Genomic DNA, 22,367 nt, shown 5'->3' on the forward strand with positions numbered 1-22,367 from the left:
TCATTAAATGCTATTTGAGCCAGCATTATCTTGATAAATGTTATTCCTTTACCACAGAATTGGCTGATCAATCACACACCATAACACAGTGTATAGACATATCTCCTCACTGACTGTGCGATAGCAGTGCATGGCAGAGTAGTGAGCCAGTGACATACTAACAGAGATCTGGCAGGTTATTCCAGACCCTATCAAGTAAAATCAGGTTAAGCAGTGATGCAGGAAATGAAGAACTTGAAATGTAATCAAAGAGTTTTGTGCGTGTAGATTGAATACCAAGTGCTGCACAAAGTTACACATTTTTACACATGGATATCAGCCAATTCCTACCATTCATGATTAAAGATGATTTGTCCTCTTTGAAGTCTTCTAGGATCTTACATAATACTCTGAAGATGTCATGTGAGTTATCTCAATTTGGCCCTGAGAATGAAACATATCAGAATTCAATAAGTTTAACAAAAGTGATAACTTAAAGTTGCCAGATAGAGAGTTGAATGATCAACTAGATTAAGTCAATTTTTGTAGAAGACTCTGCCAAGATTTTTATTTATTTATTTGTGTGGTGGATGACTATCAGCTCAACTGTATATTTACTTAAATCATGTCAGTGTAAACTGAGTTAAACATAATTTTGAGAAATGTTATTCAACCTCTAATTACTCAAATACAGTGTAACCAAATTACTGCTTCCAGCAGTAATTTATGGCTATGTTTAAACTCTGAATGTTTCAATATGCTTTGGATGTACTTAACTGAATAGATGTCTAATTTTGTGATTATAGCGGTTGGACATCTGATCTGTAGACTGCAAATAATTAACTGCATTGTACCAGCCAGATGAAAGCAAAAAAAATGGTTAAAAAAAATAAAGGCTGGAAAAACACTATTCATGAACATTAAACTCTCTGTTTTGTTGTGAACTATGCAATATGGCACAACAAACAATGGCTTTAACACCACTTCAATTATGCAAAAGCTCCAATCACTGCGACCACCTGCTCTCCCCCAGCTGCGGAATTAAAGTTCCCAGACATGACGCCAAACTGTTAATAGTTACAATTCGGATCTAAACACATTTACCACAATTCACCCCCAAAATATTCCCCCACGGGTATCCTTACAGGTGGAAAAGTGCAGCAATCCTCAAATCGGTGGATGGCCGGCGGTGTGCAGCTGCTCCTGCAGCAGCCTGCCTCTGTGCTGCAAACACACCACCGCTGCTGGAATTACAAACTGCTACCGAAACACGGGCTGTGCAGCGGTGAACCCGCCCTGCCCTGCCGACTCCAAACCTCGGCTCTGCCTTATCTCCTCGGCGAGGGCACAGCCGCACTTTTTTTTTTTTTTTATTCCGAAAGCTGACCTCGCAAATCCTTTTGTAGTCCTGTCATGTGGGGCGTGCGTGCCACACAAACTACTAATCCCTGGATCCTCTGAGTCGGACCATGATTTCTGGGACGGAGGTGCCAGGGGGGAGGTGGTGCCTGGGACCTGTTGGAAATGACAGCTGAAGAAAGCGGATTCAAACACGGTAGTCACACGAACTGCAAAGGCAGAAGATAGCAAAGAAGCTGCCTCGCTTCACGGTGTAAAGGGTGTGTGCCCGTTTTTGGTGTCCAGCGGCTTTAGCCTGGTAGCTAATGATTTGATGAGCTACTCGCGAGCTAACGAGACTCGAGTGCAAGTGGGGTGAGCGTATGTATGTATGTAGGTATGTATACGTGCGTGCGTGTGTGTGTGTAAAGATTGAAGTGTGTGCGCGAGCGTGTGTTGCTGCACTTGTCTTCACTGTCCCCACCTGTGAAGTTAGCTAGCATGCTAATTTGACAAAGCTAGTTTGCTAAGATTAGCTAATAAAAGAAATTAGCCGACTGTGGGCGAGGCACGTCACCGACCTTATCACTGCAAGTGAAATGATCTCCTCATGCGGTCGTACAACAGTTACGGGAATCTGTTTATTACAGCCCGGACACAAAAATACATTATACCAATTATCTCATTATTTAGCGTTAACCAAGCGAGCTGGCTAATTTGCTCCGCTGTTAGCCTAGCAGCTAAAAGCAGGGGAGCACGCTCGCTAATTGACCTAGTTTGGTGGGGCAGAGGCCATGTTGTGTTTCCACTCCACTGAACTTTGTTTACAGTACAACTTTTTGGCTTGCTACTTTCGAGGGATACCGTTTTACGCACCTATTTAAATATCTTATTCAAAATGTCACTTGTCTGCTTAGCAGTACCGCTTACACCTGATGGGATTCCCTTGCACTTGTAGCGAAGAGTTTTAAGACTTGTCCTGGTATAGAAAATATCCCACAATGTATATTATTTAAAATGTATAACTCCACTAAGTGATTCCTTTCAGAAATGCAAGAATGCATAGCAAGATTCAAGTCTTTTTTTATATTTTTATTTTTTTTACTGTTAAAAACAATAAATTAATATTTTGTCTGTGTTGTTGCAGTGATTCATATGTAAGCATCAGCAGAAATACTGATTACGGGAAATCCAAAAACCGACGCTGCTAAGTAGATCACTTTTTATGGTTACACATTTCAGTTTATACAAATAAATAATTAAATGCGTAATTTTTCTAATGATGCCTGAACATATTTATGTTTTACAGATCATTTCATTTTGGAGTCATTAACATAGAATAGTGCTTTAATACAGACATACTTTTAGTGATCAATGTATGTTTGTGCTTTCATGAAGTTTGTAATAGTTTCCATACCGCCATTGCATCTTATGCCACCTAAAATTGAATAGTAGTTGTTTCTTGCTGTGATGTGCCTCTACAAGTGCACCTCAAAGTCTTATGATTCACTTGAGGCTGTTGAAAACAAGGCATTCACTATACAGCAATGGAAAACAAGAAGACTTAACAACACAAAATCAGTCTAAACAAAGCCTGTAACTCGCACGCTGCAAACTGTTAAAATGAAAACACATTTTGTTCAGTGAAACTCTCAAACTCAGTAATTATCTCTGCCAAGGAGCTAGTTTTTTTTATTTGTTTTATCAACATCCGTGTGTTGGTCTGTTTATTTGTTAGTTTTATTTCCTTTTACCCTGAAAGTACTGCACTGAACTTGGTAGAGGGAAGAGACGTGGCCCTTTTAGTTGGTCTGTGACAGCGTAATTCAACCACCAGGGGACCCATTTTGACCGAGTTAGCCTTGAAAATAGGTCCAGACATGTCACCTAACAAACCTAAAGCAATTTCTCTTTTCTTAACTCCACACTACAGGGTTGTGCAAATGGAGACCCTAATGAGTGCGGTGGCACCACGATCCCCGGCACCCGCCAAGAAGCTGTCAGAGGTGGACTTCCGGTCAGGGGCCACCCTGGAGCAGCTGTCGGCACAGGTGTCTGAGTTGGTTGTACTGGAGCAGGGGGAATTTGGAGACCAGACCGCCCTAGAGGTCCACACGGCTAAGGACTTTATCTTCAACATGCTAGGTATGTCTTTTATCAAATAACACTGGAATAAGATGTTCCTGCCAAAATATCAAGTTGTACATTCCATAGTATCTCTGTATGCCCTCAAACCTCTCTACTTCAAACAAATGCCATTCAGGATCTACAATAAAAATTACTGTACTTGCGGATTGTTTTAATATGGTTTCATATCTGTACTTTGGATATTGGAAGTTAACAGTATGTTACTATTCATAATAAAGCCCATAATCATTTTAATGGCATGTGATTTTAATGTGGTAGAAGTCTGGTGCAGTAATTATTTATTGTTTCGAGTTAATGTTACTATCAATTAGCTATCAATATAGTTAAGGGTGGCTGTGAAGGCAGGGCTGCATGGTGACAGATAGTGTGCCCCACTGCACAGCTCATGCTTTGTTTTTGTTTTGTTTTTTTTTCTTGTTATGCTTGTGCATATTATTATATCTTAAAATAGATGAAACTAGCAATAATTTTCTTCCATTGTTATCTTTTGGCACCATGCAAATAAACCCATGTGTTTATTTGCTGAGGGCTTTGTCAAAATGAACAATGTTTTGCAGGAACATCCTGCTTCACCCTCACACAGATACACACACTCCTCTGTAAAGGCTGCCCAGTGCAAGCAGATTCTGATCAGTTGCCTACTAGACCAGTTTGAATATGCACTGTGTTGTACTTTATTTTACTAACATGATGCTTAAAATAATTTTTATACCAGAAGTTGTAAGGCAAAGTCATCGTGCTGTTTCTAGTAGCTACAGTATAGTTCTCTCTGTTCAAATCTAGTTCCAAGGGTGTAATGAACTTGACTCAATATCCACAGTTAGACGTAGTGCATCATCAGGTTTTTAAAGTTTGCTGTAGTTGTACCTCGTGCAAACTGATACCAAAGTGAGGCAGAGGGTTTAATGTTGATAAGGTTCAAAGGTTTTTGTTTAGATGAAGGTTTTTCGTGTAGATCTGTTGGTATAAAAAGGTCAACACCCGATAGAAACAATAAAAACTACAACACAGCTCTGAAAGAAGCTGTCTTCATCATTTTAATCATCTATCACAAAAATATTGTAGGCTTAATTTAAATTAACTGGTGGCATCTGAGCTCACATTTTTATAGACATGTAGATAACTAACAGCAACTTTCATTCAGACCAGTGATTTAATTAGATTGAGACATGGTTCTCTTCATCAGCCCCATTGTATGACTCCAATTGTGAGACAGTATGTATGCTAGACACGATTAAAAGGAGACTTAATCTGCAATAAATTGCAAAAATTATGTATCGAGAGGAGTGTGTTTAGTTGAATCTTCTGACACAGACATCAATTTTTATTTCGGTCTTAAGTAGAAAAGTAGAAGCTTCTTGTTTTTGGCAGCCAGTCTCTAACGATTTGAAACATTTGATTCTGAATAGTGGAGCTCAAGCACCTCCATTATATCAGTCATGTATTCACTTTAGGCTCTACTGCAGACTTGTTGAGAATGAGAGAGGCAGATGGCTCAGACTCAGTCTCAATCTGTTGTTTTCTGTCAGTTCAGTGTAAAAAGTGAAGTGTGATTCTTTGTCCAATAGGTGGCACTCTGCCCCCTCCCTGCTGTCCTGTCATCCCCACGCTTTCATGTCCCTGTCAGTCTGTCACTGGAAAGCTGAAGATGCTGCATTTTTGGTCAGCACCTTGGTAGTTTTGCGTGTTTTTCTTTCAGCTATTCTCCAACTTGAGTCTGTGATTTATTATTATTTTTTTTTTTATTTCCAGTTTTGCAAGTCCTCTTTTTCAGTCTCCTTGGTCACAGAGTTTTACTATTCCTGTCAAATTAGTATTCCTGCAGTGGATTACAGACAACTTGTGCATTTGCTGTGCTTCAGTCTTTTCTCACCAAACTGAAACAGCTTCTTAGAAAATGCTGCATCCCCCCAGGGGAAAATATCACAAGTAAAAATGTTACCCAGGCCTGTTTTTTCTATTTTCCTGAATCGCCATGTTCATACAAGCAGACTTTTTTTCTGTTTTGTTTTGTTTTGCCTCCCCTTTGTGCAGATCTCATTTTTCATGATTTGGCTGCACATCCTCAGCTTTCCTGTTTGTCTGCTCTCAATCTCTCTTTGTTGAGAATCTCGGGGTATTTTTATTTATTTATTTATTTATTTATTTATTTTTTAAGTTGTTGCAGCTGTTTCTGGCAGTATACTCACCAGTGGTTTGCTTGTCTTTTCAACCCTGTGCCCTACCACCTGCTGTTCCACTGCTTTTAACAAAGGGAGATGGTTTTTGTTGGATTCTAGGAATATAAAGTTAAGTATGCAGTGGTAGCTGCATTAGCCACTCTGTGCCTCTTAAGGCCCAACAGTGGATGAAAGGAAGTACTGAAAAGCAAATATCATAATGGAGTGACTTTGGTTGAGAAGCGTTGTCAATACTGCAGGTGCTTGTGAGTGTGTGTGTGTGTGGATGCTTAACACGAGTGCCTGTGCTTTTTTTTTTTTTTTTTTTTTTGCCAGGCTTTTAAAAAGTTTGAACTGGAGAGGGATCCCCACTGGGCTTTCCTCACTGTTGGGGAGAAGGAAAGAGAAAAGAAATTAAACTCTTAGGCTCACACACACACACAAACACAAGTGAATTTTTTCACATGCTGACAGATCCAAGAGGAGGCTCTTATTTACCCTGTATTTGAGTAAATACTATAGCTTGCCTTCAAGTGAGCATGATAGGGGCTGCTGTGTGTATCTTTTTGAAAAACAAAAGTCCAATGAAGGCAGAAATAAATCCGTGTTGCCAGTGAAGCAGGGGAGTTGAGTTTGGAGTTCATCCTCTCTCTAATGTTAGTGAAAATTGATACCTTTGATCTAAGTTTAAAGTGTGTTGATGTGTCCCAGCTAAGACATGAGACAAAAAAATGACTGCAGCTGCATCAGAGATGGCTCAGTTACCCCGACCCAGTTAGCCAGATATGGTATTATTGTTAGGTTTATTATCACTTATAACCTATAACCTATAATCACTATAAATATATTATCACTGGTTAAGTCATATTCTGAATGGCATCAACTAGCAACAATATCCCGGACACGTGGGGAAGCAATGTGGGTTTTTTGCGTAGTTTCATGTTTCAATACAACATGCTTATTAATTTTTATGTTTATGAAAACGGATAGGAAACAGTTCTCTGATCTGCTGCTGAGCATGTTCCCCCTCACCATTGCTTCCATTTGTCCTGCGATGACCTCCAATTCTTACCTTCCTGTTGGGTTTCTTTCATCAGCCTCTGTATTTTCCACCATGCCTCACACTTGGGTCACTTAATGGTATTCACATTCAAGCTTTAACAGTAACAAGTTTAGGCGTTTAGAAAGAGAGAGAGAGAGTGCAAGAGGGGTGATCAGCAGTTCCTGAGTTTATGTCTTCCAGACTCAGGATAGGTAGAAATCAAGTTTGCCTATCATTGTGTGTAAGTGACATTAAGACCTGCATATTTATTATTCCCAGTGGAGGCTTGGATACGTGGCTCAAAAACACAATGCAGCTATGTTGTTCATGGAAAAGTGGTTTATTTTTACAATAAGTAATTATCAAAATTAACTACAAGTAATGGGGTAAAGCATTGAACATTTAAACAGCTCACCAGTACACATGATGCATTCAACAAGAGTAAACCAGAGATTTGTGAACTTTATCTGCTTTGCAATAAATTGCATAGAAAAAATATGGAAATTGATACATGTCCTACAGGGGCTGATTTACATACTTACTAGTTTTGTTTCTTCACAATCATATAACTACTTAAAAAAAGAGAGAGAGAGAGAAGAAATCCACAAATCATCAGAGCACAGCATCAGAGATTCTCTTGCACTGTAGACTTCAATATTGGGTGCATTGATCTGGCACTAAAATTCTTCTCCAAAAGTTTCTGACCTTTCTGTGGCTGCTTTCATGTGATACTATGCATATTTTATTTTCAGGATAAAACAAATCCCTCTTGGTTAAATTTTAGCTATCAGAGTGGCAAACTCATCCCCTTTGGGAAAGCAGCTCACTTAGCCTGCTGCCGGCCGGCTGGATCAACACAGCTTCTGGCGGGTCTTTGACTCCAGACCATTAATGCTGGTGAAAGTCAGTGTGACTCATTCTCAGCTGGATGCAGTTACTGCTGCTGTGACTTCCTACCTTATTTATGGGGCATCGTGCTGATGCTCAGAGTTGAGCTGTAGTTTTTTTAGCAGAGGCTTGGATTAATGCCCAACGTTACTGGTCTGGGTGATTAATTCTGTTAATGCTAGTTTGAATTTGAGAGTCTGCCTTCATGTGGCAGGTATCGAGACTCATGGCATTGCAACATTAGGGGAGTGAAGTATTGAATTAGGCTTTCTTTTTCTTCAGTTTTCATCAGTGCAGACACAAAATTTCAAGCAGCGCAGATGATTGCCATCTTGGCTGCTAGAAGTGATGGCCATAGTTCTTCACCAGTGTCTTTTTTTCGCATTTAGATGCATTAAATCCTTATTATTTGAAACAGGGCAACCTCTGTTAGAGGCAGCTCTGTATCAAATTAACCAGAAACTCTCTGTGACTTTAACATAGCAGAGCTTCCTGTCTGAACATAGCCACAGACATCACATCATATCATTCATTATCTTCCTTTCATTGTATTTAATTAAATATGACTCAGTGAAATTTGGCATGTAAAGTGAGAAGTGTTTTGACACTGCATGACATGTTATCTGCCACCCTGCTCATTTTAATAACCAGGACTGGCATTTTGATTTTTGCTCTTTCATAATCACACTTTAAGTATTCCCAAGCCAAAGACAGAGGAATCATTTGGGTAGTAGCTGTCAGCTGATAACAGTATCTTGCGTGCAGGCTGTAGCTTTCTTTAGTTGCTGGAAAAAAAACTTTTAAAAAGCATGTGTTTACTACCCACTTCTGACACTTTTCAGTGATGCTTTAAAAAGTTAATTGTGAGGTGTTGGGGAATGTAGGTCTCTCCTTTTCATTTTAAACTGTTAGTTTTTTTTAAAAACTACTTCTCAACTCCCCATATTCTTCAATAATTACTATTTTGATTAATTACACTTTTCATAGAGGTTTTGGTTTCACTAGTATCTGTTAGGTTGTCAGCAGGATTACACAACAACTACTGAAACCAATTGCATTAAATTTAATCAAGCATCTAACTAACTCCTGAGGAAGTAGTCCATGGAATCTTATGACTTATTTGGTCAGAGCACTTCCTTCTTTATTTTCAGTTATAAGGGTAAGACAGATGTGTAAGACTATTGAACTGTATTTGGAGTTATGTGGTCTACTGAGTGCCTTTCTAGTTTTTGTGTTTGTGTGCATATACTTAATGAAAAGAGCTTCTCTTTTCCAAAACAAAACACTCAAATAGCAATATTAAAAAAACCTGTGTGTGGTAATGGACATGATTTATTAAGCTTTAATGTAATACTTGGGTACAATCCTGACATCTGTTGTTGAGTGAGATTGAGGAGTATACCACTGACGGACCTTCACTGCAATGTCATTAACCAGGGCTTTTAATTTTAAATGATGGATAAAGTGAAGGTGGCTAAACCTAGCTGAGGCCAGAATGAAAGACAAAGAAAGGGGAAAAGAAAGAAGATAAGCTAATATAACAGTCTAACATGACTTAACTTTGTCCTTATTTGATCATTTGTGGCAAACTAATGGATTAAGGGAGTGTGTTAATTTATTGTTATTTATGGGAAGAGAAATTGGGATTGATTGAGTTGGATCAGAATGACTGAATCAAATACTTGAGATGAGGTACAACAGGCACAAACAAATGGGAAAACATTAAATGAAGTTGATTATAAATATGACAGAATTACTTGATAGACTTGTTCAGCCTGTACACTTTAGTAACTGCTCTGCTTGTTATGTTCTTATAATGGTGCAGACAAGGCACCAGGGCGAATGAGTATTTATTGCTTAATAAATAGTGGATGTGAGATTTAATTGATCTTTATGCTCACTACTTTTGCCTCTCCTGACTGGAAGCATTAAAGGTCAGATTCAGCAACTCTTGTTTTGACAAACTAGACTGCCCTGCAAACCACAAATGTAAAATGTGGGAGCAAAAGTGTTTTGAGACTTTTCAGTTTTTTTTCTTTCAGTGATAATTGCCTGTCATTTATTGGGACATGGTATCAGTGTAGCTGGTATCAAAACAGCAGCGAGGAGCTTGGAGACACTGACAGCTCCCTATATCCTCTCTCTCTGCAGGTGGCTTAGACACAAAATGTCTGCCAGCTCTGTTGCTTGTGTCTCACACATGCACCTGGCCCCCTCACAACCTGATTAAGTTTTGACTTCTTCATCCCTCTTCTTCTCATAGGCCTATTTTGAGCTAATCTCCTTCCTTCATATGAAATCATAAACAATGAGTAGGCAGAATGGCTCACCTTTCCGTTGTCTCAGATTAATCCAGCTAACAGTGTTTAAGGTGAGGAGCTGGGTGATAACATCCGTGAGACTGTATTAGCAGCGGATTGAATTTCTCCTTTTAGGATAAGACTGCTTTTTAGATTATTGTTATGGCGTGCTCTGTAACTGTAATGCAGTTTTATTATCTATAATAACAGGAGGCTCACACAGAGGTAGAGAGTGGTAAGTAACAATTGTGAAATAGCATCATGTCAAACTTTTAAGCCCTGACTCAAGAGTTCCTCACCTATTAATCTGTCCAAAGCATCTATATTTGAATTTTAGATACTGTCATTAATGCTCAGTTGAGAATGTTGCCAGTAGAAAACTTGTGAAACATTACAGTGTGAGTGGCCTGAGTAGGGGAACACTTAAGAGAGCATGTGCTCACTGGGCATTTATAAACACATTTGTTGAGGGCTGTTGGACAAGTCAGAGACCAGATGGAGGCATTAAAATGAAATTGCACAGTTGGAAAATTGAAATTTATTTCAGTATGATGAAATTAATTAAAAGCCCTTTAACATGCATCTTGCTTTTTGGGGATAGTCCATTACATTGTTTTGTTTTGCCCAAGCAATTAATTTTGACATGAGGTTTTTAAGGAGCTAGTTTGACATTGTTAGAAAAAACAAAAACTGACTTTGTGTCTTCACTTCTTATGGTTAATGAGAAGACAACTGTCTTTTAGCATAAAGTGTCTGCTTGTTATTTTCCATCCACAGTGTGACTTTAGAATGAAATCATTGCTTCCAGTTAGGAAATGGAAAAACTTTTGGTAGGGAAAGGCAGAAAAAGTTTTTGAAATGAATCTAACTAAACAAGAGCTTACAAAAATAATAGTAGCAGCGTTCATCTCTGCAGACCAAATGATGGGAAGTAAAGTGGTAAATGCCAGCCAATTTTTACTCTGTTTCCTGTAACAGGACCATGAAATAAACTGTGCTAAAGCTTCAGTTCTAATGTTTGTCCGATGGTCAGTTATTCTATAGGCTACTTGCACATTCAGCGTTGTGCTGAGCAAGTCGAATTGGGAATGAATGTTAGCTATAAATGCATGCAGAATGTGATTACCAGCTTTACCTACATGCTTGTTGTAAGCGCAGCACCGTTTTTAGAACAGTCACAGTTTCAGACTCTTTCTCGCTTTCTCTCAGCCTGCAAAAGCAACACATAGAAGTCATCAGCTTATTTAGAGGAATCCCATTTTCCAGAGATTTACAAAACTATTTTGGGAGTCTTTCAAACCAGAGGTGTGTGGTATAATATTCTCACTCTCCTCCAGCTGTGATGTCAAAGGACATTTTTTCCCATGATGTTGCTGCTCATCTACAGGGAAGCTCTCAGGTTCATGGAGCTTCATTTTGAAAGCATGTATGTCGTAGGCAGCCATAAGTGTACTATATACAGTATATGTGTATGTATAGTATGATTTTGTGTATTATTGTAGGTGTGTCTTGGAAGTAAATGTATTCTACTCACCAAAATAAACACCAGAGGCTTCACAGCCAATACTGGCCTGATATGTGATTTTACACTATACTGTTCACTACATTAGTGTTGAATATCACAGTGATGTATTGAATTGTTGTACTCTTAAGAAGATGCCATAATGGTGCTCTGGTATTGTAAGAATTGATTTTAAAATCAAAGGAAATGGGCTTTTGAAAATGACTTGCACATGATCTATTTAGGTAGGGGAGCGAGTGAAATTTGGGGCTGACCATATGAATGGAGTAAAGGGGAAAGCATGCTGTACGATTATTAAAAATGCATTTAAAGCATTTAATGCATCTTTTGCTGTGTTATACTCGCACAATAATAATGAGGTCTCATTTTGTCTGTAACAGTCTGAGCAGGTTATACATTTTATTGGAAAAACAATAAGGTTTTTCACATTAAGAGTGATTTTGAAAGTGATTTAAAAGACTGACTCCTGTCTGAGCTGCTGAACATGTTCTCTTCAGCTAAGAACTTAAGGTTTGGGCATGTAATGACAAAAATCCTTCATCAGGTCAAAATAAAATGTGCATTATAAAATGTGGCAAGTCAATGTTGAACAAGATATAAGTCAGACAATCTCAATGCTGATGCATTAGCAGAGGGGCTACAAAACTAACTAACCTTAACCATGATTGTACATTAGAGAATTGATGGATACTTTAAATATACAATTCACCAAATTCTGAAATATAACTTATTTCAATATAGAATCTTATTGTAATTTTTTGCAAAATTCCTAGTGCTGAAAAGTGATTAAGTTAAGTATTAAGTTTCCTTAAAGTAAAATACAGCACATATTTTCCTGCTACGTGCTCATCGTAACAGTTTTTTCTCAGGGTTTTTGATGGAAAATTGTGATGATTTATTTATGTTAAATCAGATCTTGAATTTTTCTGCTAGCTAAACTCCTGGAGCAGGCCATCTCAAAGACTTGTGCCGCATCATGACTGCAGCTCACAGATGATTTTTAACCTTCAAAGTTTGTTTTATGATAGTACTGTGGCACATGGTTATGTATTGCAGTGCACAAAGATTACTTTTATTTTTTTAGTACACAGCTAACTTCCCAACAAATTGTACAATTGAAAGCGCAACTCCCTCTTTACTGTGTTATAACCTTTGTTAAATATGATGAACGGGTTGGAGAAAACTGAAGGATTGATCCGTTTTAATGGGAACAGCTGATGCCACACAGCTGTGTATGCAGGAAGACTTTGCTGTTTGCACACTTTAAGACTGATGAAGGAACCAACAGTCATTTTACAGACAAGGAATTGGGTCTAGTCTGAAAATAGCTCATAACGAAAAACTTCCCTCTAATGGAAATCTATATTAAAAGACACTTTTTATAGGATTAGGTTTAATCCGTGGCTGTGAAACCAGCCTAGGCTGTCTCCATTCCAGCTCTATTCTCAGGCTGTGTCATTGGGCATATGTGTTGGAATGTGTTCGTGTGTGCATCCATGGATGTGTGCGTGCTCGCTGGCAGATGCCCAGTAAAGAAGTGTGTGAGTTTTGATTTGAGACTTTGGATTAAAAAGTAGATTGTGTTCATTGGAACAACCTCAAACTTCAGTCAGTGTGTGAAGAAGCCTGGCTAATTGATGCAGTTTTCCCTCTGCCCTCTTCTCTCGAACTGAAGCTGGAGCGATACGATGCTCTGTGTTCTCTTTTTCATAGCACTTTTCCTCCTCCTCGCCTATTTGACCCAGTTTATCAGTGGCAGATAAAACCAAACAAATCGGTGGAGTCGCAATTTCAAACTCCCTGCCCCATGGCGGGTGTCTGAGCCACTCCTTGCTCTGACACTGTCTTTTTCCCTCTCTTCTTCTCTTTGATCTGCCCATCAAGCATTTTCTCTTGTCTCTACCTCCCTCTCTCTGGTCCAACAGATTTCAAGTTCTGATGTTGGATCAGTCATAATTTGTTCTGCACATTGCATGCACAAACACTCACCTCAGACAGAAAGGAGAGATGAGTCAAAAATTATGCACTTATTGCAACTAGTCAAGGCACAGCAGAGCTGCCTCTATTTATCAATCATTTATGTAGCGTTGGATTTTGAATGCTGATTAAGTAAGTATATAAAGAAAATTTCAGAGACAAAAAATTTGTTATTGATGAAAGATTCAAGTTTTCGAGAAGTTATTTGTCGCCTGCTAATGATGCATTCGTGATGATGCATTACACCTGCAGGAATGCTCTTTTGGGAATTGTTAATGCACAGCACCCCAAAAAATATAGTTGTTTTTGTTGTTGTTAACAACAAAGATTGTAACAAAATCAATAATAATAATAATAATAATAATTAGTCACAGTGCAGAATATAACACCTGTGCAAGAAAACTTGCTTTTTTTCCTCCTTTTTTTTTTAAACATGTTATTCACCTCACACACGTCTGTGCAGTAAATGTGAAACTCAATTTTAGCCTAAAGACTGAAAACAAGGGGAAACTATTAACTATGCTCTCTATCCAAATATAACACAATCCAGCTCCTTTGAATTAACTCATTTATTTTATTTTCTTGATAGGTAAGTATTTCCGTATAAGTATGATTCAATTGTTGCCTTTGTTTAATGTTCCAGTATAGAATATTATCATTTCTTCATTTGTACTGAAGTTAACAGTACAGTTGCTTGAAAGTAGCAACACTTTGATAAAGTGAAAAATTTCCTGAATACTTGATGATGAATGCTTCCAGGCTGATGATTCTGAGGACCTGCAGCAGTCTAGATAAAGTGCAGTGGGAACTCTCTGCTTATGACAGAGCTTCGGTACTCTAGTCAAGAGATGAATAGAGCTTATAGAGGGAGATGAGTTGATTCTGCTGAGAAATGGAAAGATCCAAAGATCCTCTGTCACATACTTTTTATTTCTCTTCTTCTCTTTGACTGCTTCCCCCTATGGTAGCGTGAAATGAGACACTTTCACTTTTCTCCTTTTTCAAAGGCAAGCACCACAGAGATCCTCGTCAGCCCTCTTGACTATTTCTCCCACTTTAGTTGCTTCTTCATTTTCATTCTCTTGATGTTTTCCCTCCTATTTCCCACCTATGTTTCTATATTCCATCAGACTGCTCTATAATTTGATTTGAAGCAGTAAATGATGTGGTAGTCGCAAGGAGAGTTGCCCCTTGTTTAGACAGGAAAACCTGGCCAGCTAGTTTTTATCACTTGAAGTTTCCAAAAGTGGAAGCTGCATGAATACATTTTCATTTCTGCTTTTTTTTTTTTTTTTACATCTGTGGCTTTTTATTTTTGACACATCCTTACACATGACTCTACATGAAAACATCACATGGCATCCTGCTAGTAAAGTTTGTGCCCATGTAATTGGATGAGAGGAATCATGTTAGGAGCTTCGAACCCCTGCCTATCGCCTACCGGCTCAGTCTGATGCCACTTCAGACTTTGCGGCCACTTCAATGCCCTGGATCGGAGAAACCCTCAAACTCAGAGTCTCACAATCCTCCCCCTCCACCACAATAGTTATGATGTGGTAAAGCATTTTACCTTTGACCTACAGTAGCTATTGCAGCTTGTGCTGAATCTACACAGCCTTGGCTTCAGGATATAGCATTTCTAAGTTGCTCTTTTAAACGAGCAAAAAATAATTTACTTGACTCCAGTGCTGCAGCTCCTGTGGACCCACAGCCTGGGATGTTTACAACACAGTTAGTAGCCATAAAGGGATTTGAAAGCAAGTTTCTCACATATAAATTGTGTCAAGAGGACAGCTAGTGCTTTTCAGCACTTGGGAAAATTATGGTCTTTCCATGTCTAATACATGATAAGAAAATAATAAGATGATGGACCGATTGCTTATATTTTTGGGGTAATCAGACTTCCTGTAAGTGATATTCTTGTCTCCAGAACTTGCCAATTATATAAAGAGGGAGTCTTTCTGTCAATCTTTGTCTAGTTGCATTCTACTATAGAGATTGCAGAGTGCCCAGAGGCCTGAATAAAGGCATGGTTGAGCACACATGCAGGCGATCCACTGAAATAAGATTACCTGTTTATCTGAATGTCTTTTAGCTGGAACAAAAAACATTTCTAAGAAACTTAATTTTTCAGTTCTTCTGGTGGAAATGTATTTCTGCACAATAATGAGGATAACTATATTTTTTGCTGAATGCAAATGATTTCCCTCTCCCCCATCCCCCTTGTTTTAGGTTTAGTGCAAAAAGTGGACCAGCGCCTCCCGGTGGCCAATGAGTACCTGCTACTCTCAGGTGGCGCTCGGGAGGGCGTTTTGGACCTCAACCCTGAAGACCTGGGAGACTACGCAAAAGGTGCAGATTTTGACCTGGACTTCACTCTGCTGGTTCCTGCCCTGAAGCTCCATGACCGCAACCAGCCAGTCACCCTTGATATGAGACACTCCCCACCCTGCCACTCATGGCTCAGCCTCCGACTCTGTGACTCCAACATCCTTTCTCGCTGGAGCATTTGCTGCCAAGAAGAGAATGGACTTCCCCTGGAAGAAGACGAAGAGGTAGAAGGAGAAATGGGTAAGTAGATAAAGTAAGCAAGTTACTGCTAGGACAGAGGGAGTGAAGAAGAAATTGGTGTTTGATGATGAGAGAAAAGGTGACTTTTAGTGGTCAAACTGAATTGTCGAAGGCTGGAGGCGCAAGAATGAAGAATGCAAATATAACTAGATAAGCAAGCAAGGAAAGGAAAGGTGTGGACTATATCAGTGTTTTGTTTTTTTTCATATCAAACAATATTTTCACAGATCACCATAGAAACAAATAAAAACAAAGTGTATAAAAATACAACTCACCAAAGTGCTGATAAAGCAGATGAATCTGGTAATTTTTTCAAAAGAAAACATCATCAGACTGATAATAAATAAAAAATGTTTTATTCAGTATTTTTGTATAGCCCGGAACCGAATGAACCACGGACTGGTACTGGTCTGTGGTCCGTGGTTGGGGACAACTATAGACAACTGTAAAGGTGTTGCAGCAGTGCAGTGTGGATGGATGTGAAGCTGATTGAATTTTCTTCCATGTTTCACTCAGATAATATAATGCATGATGTTGTGAAGCAATTTTGCCGAGTGAGCAGCAGCAAAGGTCCCGTTCCTATAACTCTTCAGACAGGTGAAACGAGAAAAACCTCCCCAAGAAATAAACACTGAAACATTTATGAGTGTAACTTCACAATCCAAAGTTCAAGATTACACGGCAGTTTGAGATTGCACTGCCACATAAACCAGCTGTGCTGGCACGAATACGAACCATCTGAGATTAGAAAAAGTAATGACATTTATTGATATGAATGTCTTTAATTTTCATCAAATTCAGAAAATTTCCTACATTTTCTGGTAGTATCAAAACATTTCCCTCAGGATCATTATACTGTCAGTGTGTTTGTGGTGGCAGGAAGGTCGGGTTTATTCCTGTGATACACTTATCACTCCAAAATAGCCCCAAAAGGTTAAATCAAGGGCAGAGCTTTTGTGACTGTACTGTAATTTCTGGATTATAAGACGCTACTTTGAACTTTCTGCTTTGAACCCTGCGGCTAAAAGAACTATACAGCTAATTTATTGATTTTTTTTTTTTTTTTTGTAATATTTTATATATATATATATATAAAACGAGCTTCATGCCGCCTATTCATTTAGCGTCACATCAGACCAATGGAATTAACGAACAGGTCACAGTGGACCAATGAAATAGTTTCAATTAAATTAAACATACCCACACTAAATTCTTCAGATCAGTCATTTCTTTTGCGCTTCATGCACACAAGCTTATCATTGAAAGCACATGAAGCAATGCATATGATGCAGCTTTCAAGTTAAAGTTGATCGATCTGGTGAAAAGGCGAACTCTTTGAACATATTTCCTGCCATATGCCATTTCCTCCCATATTTCCAACACCTGCAGCTTATAAAAAAGTGTGGCCTATATATGCACAAAACTGTTTTTCTCTTTAAATTTAGTTTATCGAGTCCCAATACATTATTCTTCATAATGTGTATTCCTTTTTTTTTTTTGGATTACTATTTGCATTATTTTTTTTACAGCAAGATCTTCACCAGTCCATAACCCAACCACATTGCCTTTTCATTTTTGCTTAATAAACTACTTTCATGATAAATTGGTGATAAAATGGTTATTCATTTGTTTCAGCTCTATTGTATCTAAATGGTGGTCATAAATTCAAGTTTAAAATGTACAAGTACAAATCCACACATTAGTTGGCAGCTGTAATTCCGCAATTCATAAGGTGGCCAAGCAGCTGCTTTAGCGTCAGACAATCCTAATGTGGCTGCTCCATTGTTCAAAACCCCCCAAAAAACTACTATTAACCTTACTCTTCATAGTAGACACTAGTATTACTATTAGTACTACTACTACTATTACTACTGTTGTACCTCAATTGATTGTTGCAAACAAAAAACTGAGTATACAATGTAAATGAATCTGGGCCATCATGATTTCATCTAATTTAACTGCAATGAGCTCCTACAGTTTTTCTTATACAGGCTCTAGGACATGCTACCAGTTAAAGCATTTTTTATCAAATACCAATAACTAAAACTTAAACTGGGAGGTAGGGAGAACTGTCTGACTCGCTTTAAATCTAAACTCTGATAACAAACTAGGGTAAAGAACGGAAAACCAATGTAATTTATTTATTGCAGGACTTCAAAAACCTTGAGCTTGATGGTAATACATTTTTTTTTTTGTATTTATTTTCTTGGGACTGATGAGACTGCTACTTTAAAGTGCACAGTTTAAAAGCTGTTATTGCCTGCTGTCAGCTGGTTCAGGTAAAGGCTCCATCCCCTCACTGGGTTCTCCTCAGTCTTTGGATGGATGCTACTTCTCTCCCACCCTTGTGACGGACTGGTTCTGGGGGGTGGTAAGTGAGGCAGTCGAGGAGCTGAGGCGTAGCCCCCAGAGAGGCATCCCCACTCCGGACCGGCTGGAGAGGAATGGACCCCTCACCACCATCATCCTCCAGGTACAGATTAGGCAGCACTTGCTCCTTTTGTACATTTTTAGAAATCAACGTGTAACAATGTTTATAGTTGAAATTCAGGACATATTTAGTGATATTCCAACAGTTGCACACCTTGTCCTCTCTGTAGGCAGGCTCTAGCCGGGTGCTTTATGACCTGCTGCCTGTGGTTTCGTTCCGTGGTTGGCCTGCTGTGGCCCAGGGCTGGCTGACTGCCAACCACTTTTGGGATGGTAAAATCACAGAGGAAGAGGCCATATCTGGCTTCTATCTGCTGCCCTGCTGCTCACCGCTGGGTGGCCGGCCCGACAGAGAGTGGAGGCTGGCATTCTCCCGCAGTGAGGTGAAGGGGTTCTGAATGTCACCTATTTTGTTGTTTCATGTCTGATGCCACCTTGAAATAGATTTAAAGCACCAAGAGAATTTCTTCCAACTGTTTAATTCAGCAATTTTCCTCCCCTTCCATCTCCTTTTTTTTTTTTTTTTTTTTTTTTTTTTTCTTTCTCTCCCCCCCCCCCCCCCCCCCCCCCCCCCTTTTGGTCAATCCCAATGTCTTTTAATCATACCTTTACCTAACTGGTTGCTCAAATCTTTCTATTATCAGGTTCAGCTGAAAAAGTGCATCCCCTTCCCCATGGCCCAGGCTTTCCAAGCAGCCAAGGCAGTCCTGTCTCGTATCCTGGCTCGTCCTCGCACAGGTCTCAGCCTCTATCACCTGCGCACCCTTCTTTTCTGGGCCTGCGACCGACTTCCTGGTGCCTACCTGTCCTGCCCTGACGCGGACACCCCTGGTCGCCTTCTTCTTGGTCTCCTTGATGATCTTGCTCATTGCATTTTGGGCAAAAACTGCCCAAACTACTTTCTGCCCCAGTGCAACATGTTGGAACACCTCACTGACAGCCAAGCACTGCTGGTCGCCAGGAAGCTTGCTCACGTACGCTCAGATCCCAGTGAGCACCTCCGAGCAGCTCTGGACCAAGCCCAGCAGGCAGGCCAGCTAAAGAAAGAGCTAACAGCTAGCACCAACGGCCATGGCTCTCCCGGGCATCACCCAGCCAATGGCATCATATCACCTTCGGAGGACAAGCTGGCGCAGCGACTACAGCAGCTGGTCACAGAGAACCCTGGGAAATCCATATCTGTCTTCCTGAACCCTGATGATGTCACCAGGCCGCACTTCCGCATTGATGACAAGTTCTACTGAAGCAGGAGTGCTGAAGTGAAGATGTGGGAAAGGTGTGTGTGTGTGTGTTTAGCTTACAAACACATTCTGAAAAGGCTCTGAGATGTCCCCTCTGATGTGACATCAGAGGGGACAGAGATTGGATATCAGCCAGGTGTTTTTCTTCAGAGCACATCTGGTCTGAAACTGAGCACACTCCTCCTCATCACCACCCTGAGGCTGAACAAAGCCATGCTGCTCGACTGACTCTCTAACCAAAAAACACACATGTCCTACTACTGTCAAATGATGTCCGGTTTAGTGGACATCGCACAACAGACGTGATGTCACCAAGCTGTTGCCACGGAGACGGCCCTCTCCTAACGAGCTGGCCTTAACGAGACTTATCAGCTGGTGCTACAAAGACAAGAGCCATCTTTAGTCATTTCTGCTAAGTCCAACCGAGATCGACAGAGAAAGTATGCTCACTGTGTGTGTGTGCGCGTGTGTATGTGTACATTTCACATATTACTTAACACTTCTAAAGATGGAGGGTGAAAAGCGCCTTGATTCCTGCATTTCTCCCCTTTTTATTTTAGATCAGGGTGGGCGATGGCTGAATTAGAAAGGGAATAACAAGGTGTGGCTGATGTAACTGAATGTAATGCTGTGAGGAGAACCGTCGAGTCTTTGAACAGTCTCTTCTCTCTTTCAACTACAGTTTAGTGCTGTTTTTTTTTTGTTTGTTTTTTTTTTTACCTCTGAGCCTCAATGTAAGACATTTTTTTTCATATTTTTAGTCCTTCTCAGGTATTCAATATACATACTGATTATTTGTATGATTCCATTTTAAGGTCTTGAACTATATCATTTCCAATTGCATTTCATTGGGTATCTGAATGTACCAAAGAGCTATTTTCAAGGAGGTTTGCAAACAGAAACACACATCTTACACATCTCCAAGCATCTCCTTTTGATGAATCTACTGAATTGTGGCCAAAATGTTAATCAGCAGTCCAAAGGCCCAGTCACAGCTACATGAAACCAATTTATTGGCAAAATTAGCTTGTTCCATTGGAACTCGGGGGATAGGTGGATTTGAGCACTATGCAGATATTTAGATATGCTGAAATCGATCACATCATGTTCAGTTTTGGTGAACTTGGCCAGGACACGATAAAGATATATAGATTATGGCCTATGTTCCAAAAAAACCACCTTTGACCACTTGCTCTACAAAAGGTAGCCTAGAGTTGATTGAAGGAAATTTATGTCTTGATAATACTTAATGAACTTTCTAAACTTAAGTGAGTAAATTGCCCCAGGTGACTGCCTAATGCTACAGTTTCCTATGAGCCACAGTTGTTCACCAACTAGCTCTATGTAACTACCACAGCTTATCAATGAATCAAATAACAGTTTGGCAACCTAGATATTTAATAATTTAAACATTTTTAGTTGAAAATTCATACTTTGTGATGGCATTTTTTGCAACTGCTTTCTTGATCCAATCTATTTTTCTGGCAAGAACCTTCCTCATTATTGACTCTACATGCACAAACCCGTCTGTGCTGTGAATCAGCCACAAATCTCTTCACAGTACAATGATCACACAAGACATTGCACTATATGATGCTTTTTGTCAGCAGAGATCTTTTTTTTTTTTTTTCCCCATATTGCTCAAAGCATGTGGCCTGCTTAATAATGTGGAAGTCAGTTTTAAGTTGTTTTCCTTTAATTGGGCTCACCTGGCAAACTAATTATCACAGGTTTCTGAGATTTATTTCAGTAATCCAAAGAGCCCTGAGACACACCACCATCAACGAGTTTAATTGAAAAACAAAAAAGTTGTTTATGACACTTAAATCCAATTTGCATAATCATTTGGGACACGGTGTATGATTATGTGATACCTTTTCTTGTCAAACATAGTAATTTCATAAATATCCATTAAACAAGCAATTATTGGCATTTTCACAGTTTTCTGACTATTAAATATCATTAGTTGCAGTTTTATCACTACATTTTCAAGCTTTTAGTACCACATACCTCATAAACGGATACAGATGCATTTTTATTTGCAACTTCCTCTCAAGACTGCGCCTTAGACTCTAGATAAGACTGAAAGGCATGGGGAGGTAAATGTACTAAACCATTTTAAAAGAAGAGGACTGCTGATGTAAAATTCATTACAGCATCTTAGAAATCATTTAAACTTAAAGTTTATGTTTTGTTTTTATACCTGAGCAGTTTGTGTTCTGGTGGATTTAAAATATAAAATTTCAAACATTGAAAAGTTTGGACTGAGTAAAAGGTATTAAGTAGTAGTATACAATAGCTGATGAGTGGGGGCTTTTTTTTTTTTTTTTTGTCTGTTTACTCACAACCAAGGCAAAGTACTCTACCTTAAAATGTCCCACAGAGGATCCAAGATGTCTAACATCTGGTTGCACATGCTGTGTATGTGAGTGTGTCCATTAAGTTTTGATTGAGGAAAGTTCATTTTGTGTGTCTCATTTGATTTACTTGGTGGCTGGTTCTGACTCGACTGATTCTGATAATTGTCCCCTGTCTCCTCTGCTTGGTTGGTCTTTTTTAATGAGCTGTGTGTGTGTGCACGCCCATTTGTGAGTGAGTGCATGTGTGCCTGTGTTTTTGTGTACTCACTAAAGGAAGAATTGTGCACCAGGACACAGACAGACACCCAGATGCTGTCCATTGAATTATCCCCTCAGCGGGTGTTAGTCAGTCACTGGGTCCTGTTGTCTGTCAGCAGACAGAGACTATCCACAGAGGTATGGAGCCTCTGTG

At 39.4% G+C, this 22,367-nt stretch overlaps 1 protein-coding gene across 3 annotated transcripts; it reads left to right on the forward strand.

Moving 5' to 3' along the window:
- The first annotated feature begins 1,255 nt into the window (after window positions 1-1,255).
- tmem102 (transmembrane protein 102) lies at window positions 1,256-21,527 on the forward strand. 3 transcript variants are annotated; one of them, XM_029526808.1, is made up of 6 exons: window positions 1,256-1,598; window positions 3,251-3,462; window positions 15,586-15,924; window positions 18,195-18,397; window positions 18,525-18,737; window positions 18,999-21,527. In XM_029526808.1, exons 2-6 carry the CDS (start codon window positions 3,261-3,263, stop codon window positions 19,596-19,598), a joined length of 1,557 nt encoding a protein of 518 aa, XP_029382668.1. In that variant the 5' UTR covers window positions 1,256-1,598; window positions 3,251-3,260; the 3' UTR covers window positions 19,599-21,527. The 3 variants fall into 3 exon arrangements, with proteins under 3 accessions (XP_029382668.1, XP_029382669.1, XP_029382667.1); XM_029526809.1 differs by having other exon boundaries at window positions 1,256-1,534; XM_029526807.1 differs by lacking the exon at window positions 1,256-1,598 and adding an exon at window positions 1,623-1,714.
- Window positions 21,528-22,367: the final 840 nt, after the last annotated feature.

The sequence above is a fragment of the Echeneis naucrates genome, chromosome 18, assembly GCF_900963305.1.
Source record: "Echeneis naucrates chromosome 18, fEcheNa1.1, whole genome shotgun sequence".
Lineage (NCBI taxonomy): Eukaryota > Metazoa > Chordata > Actinopteri > Carangiformes > Echeneidae > Echeneis > Echeneis naucrates.

Coding starts and splice junctions, on each gene's coding strand:
- tmem102 (XM_029526807.1), top strand. Junction 3,463..15,585: donor CTTTATCTTCAACATGCTAG/GTATGTCTTTTA, acceptor CCCTTGTTTTAG/GTTTAGTGCAAAAAGTGGAC. Junction 18,738..18,998: donor TGGCATTCTCCCGCAGTGAG/GTGAAGGGGTTC, acceptor TTCTATTATCAG/GTTCAGCTGAAAAAGTGCAT.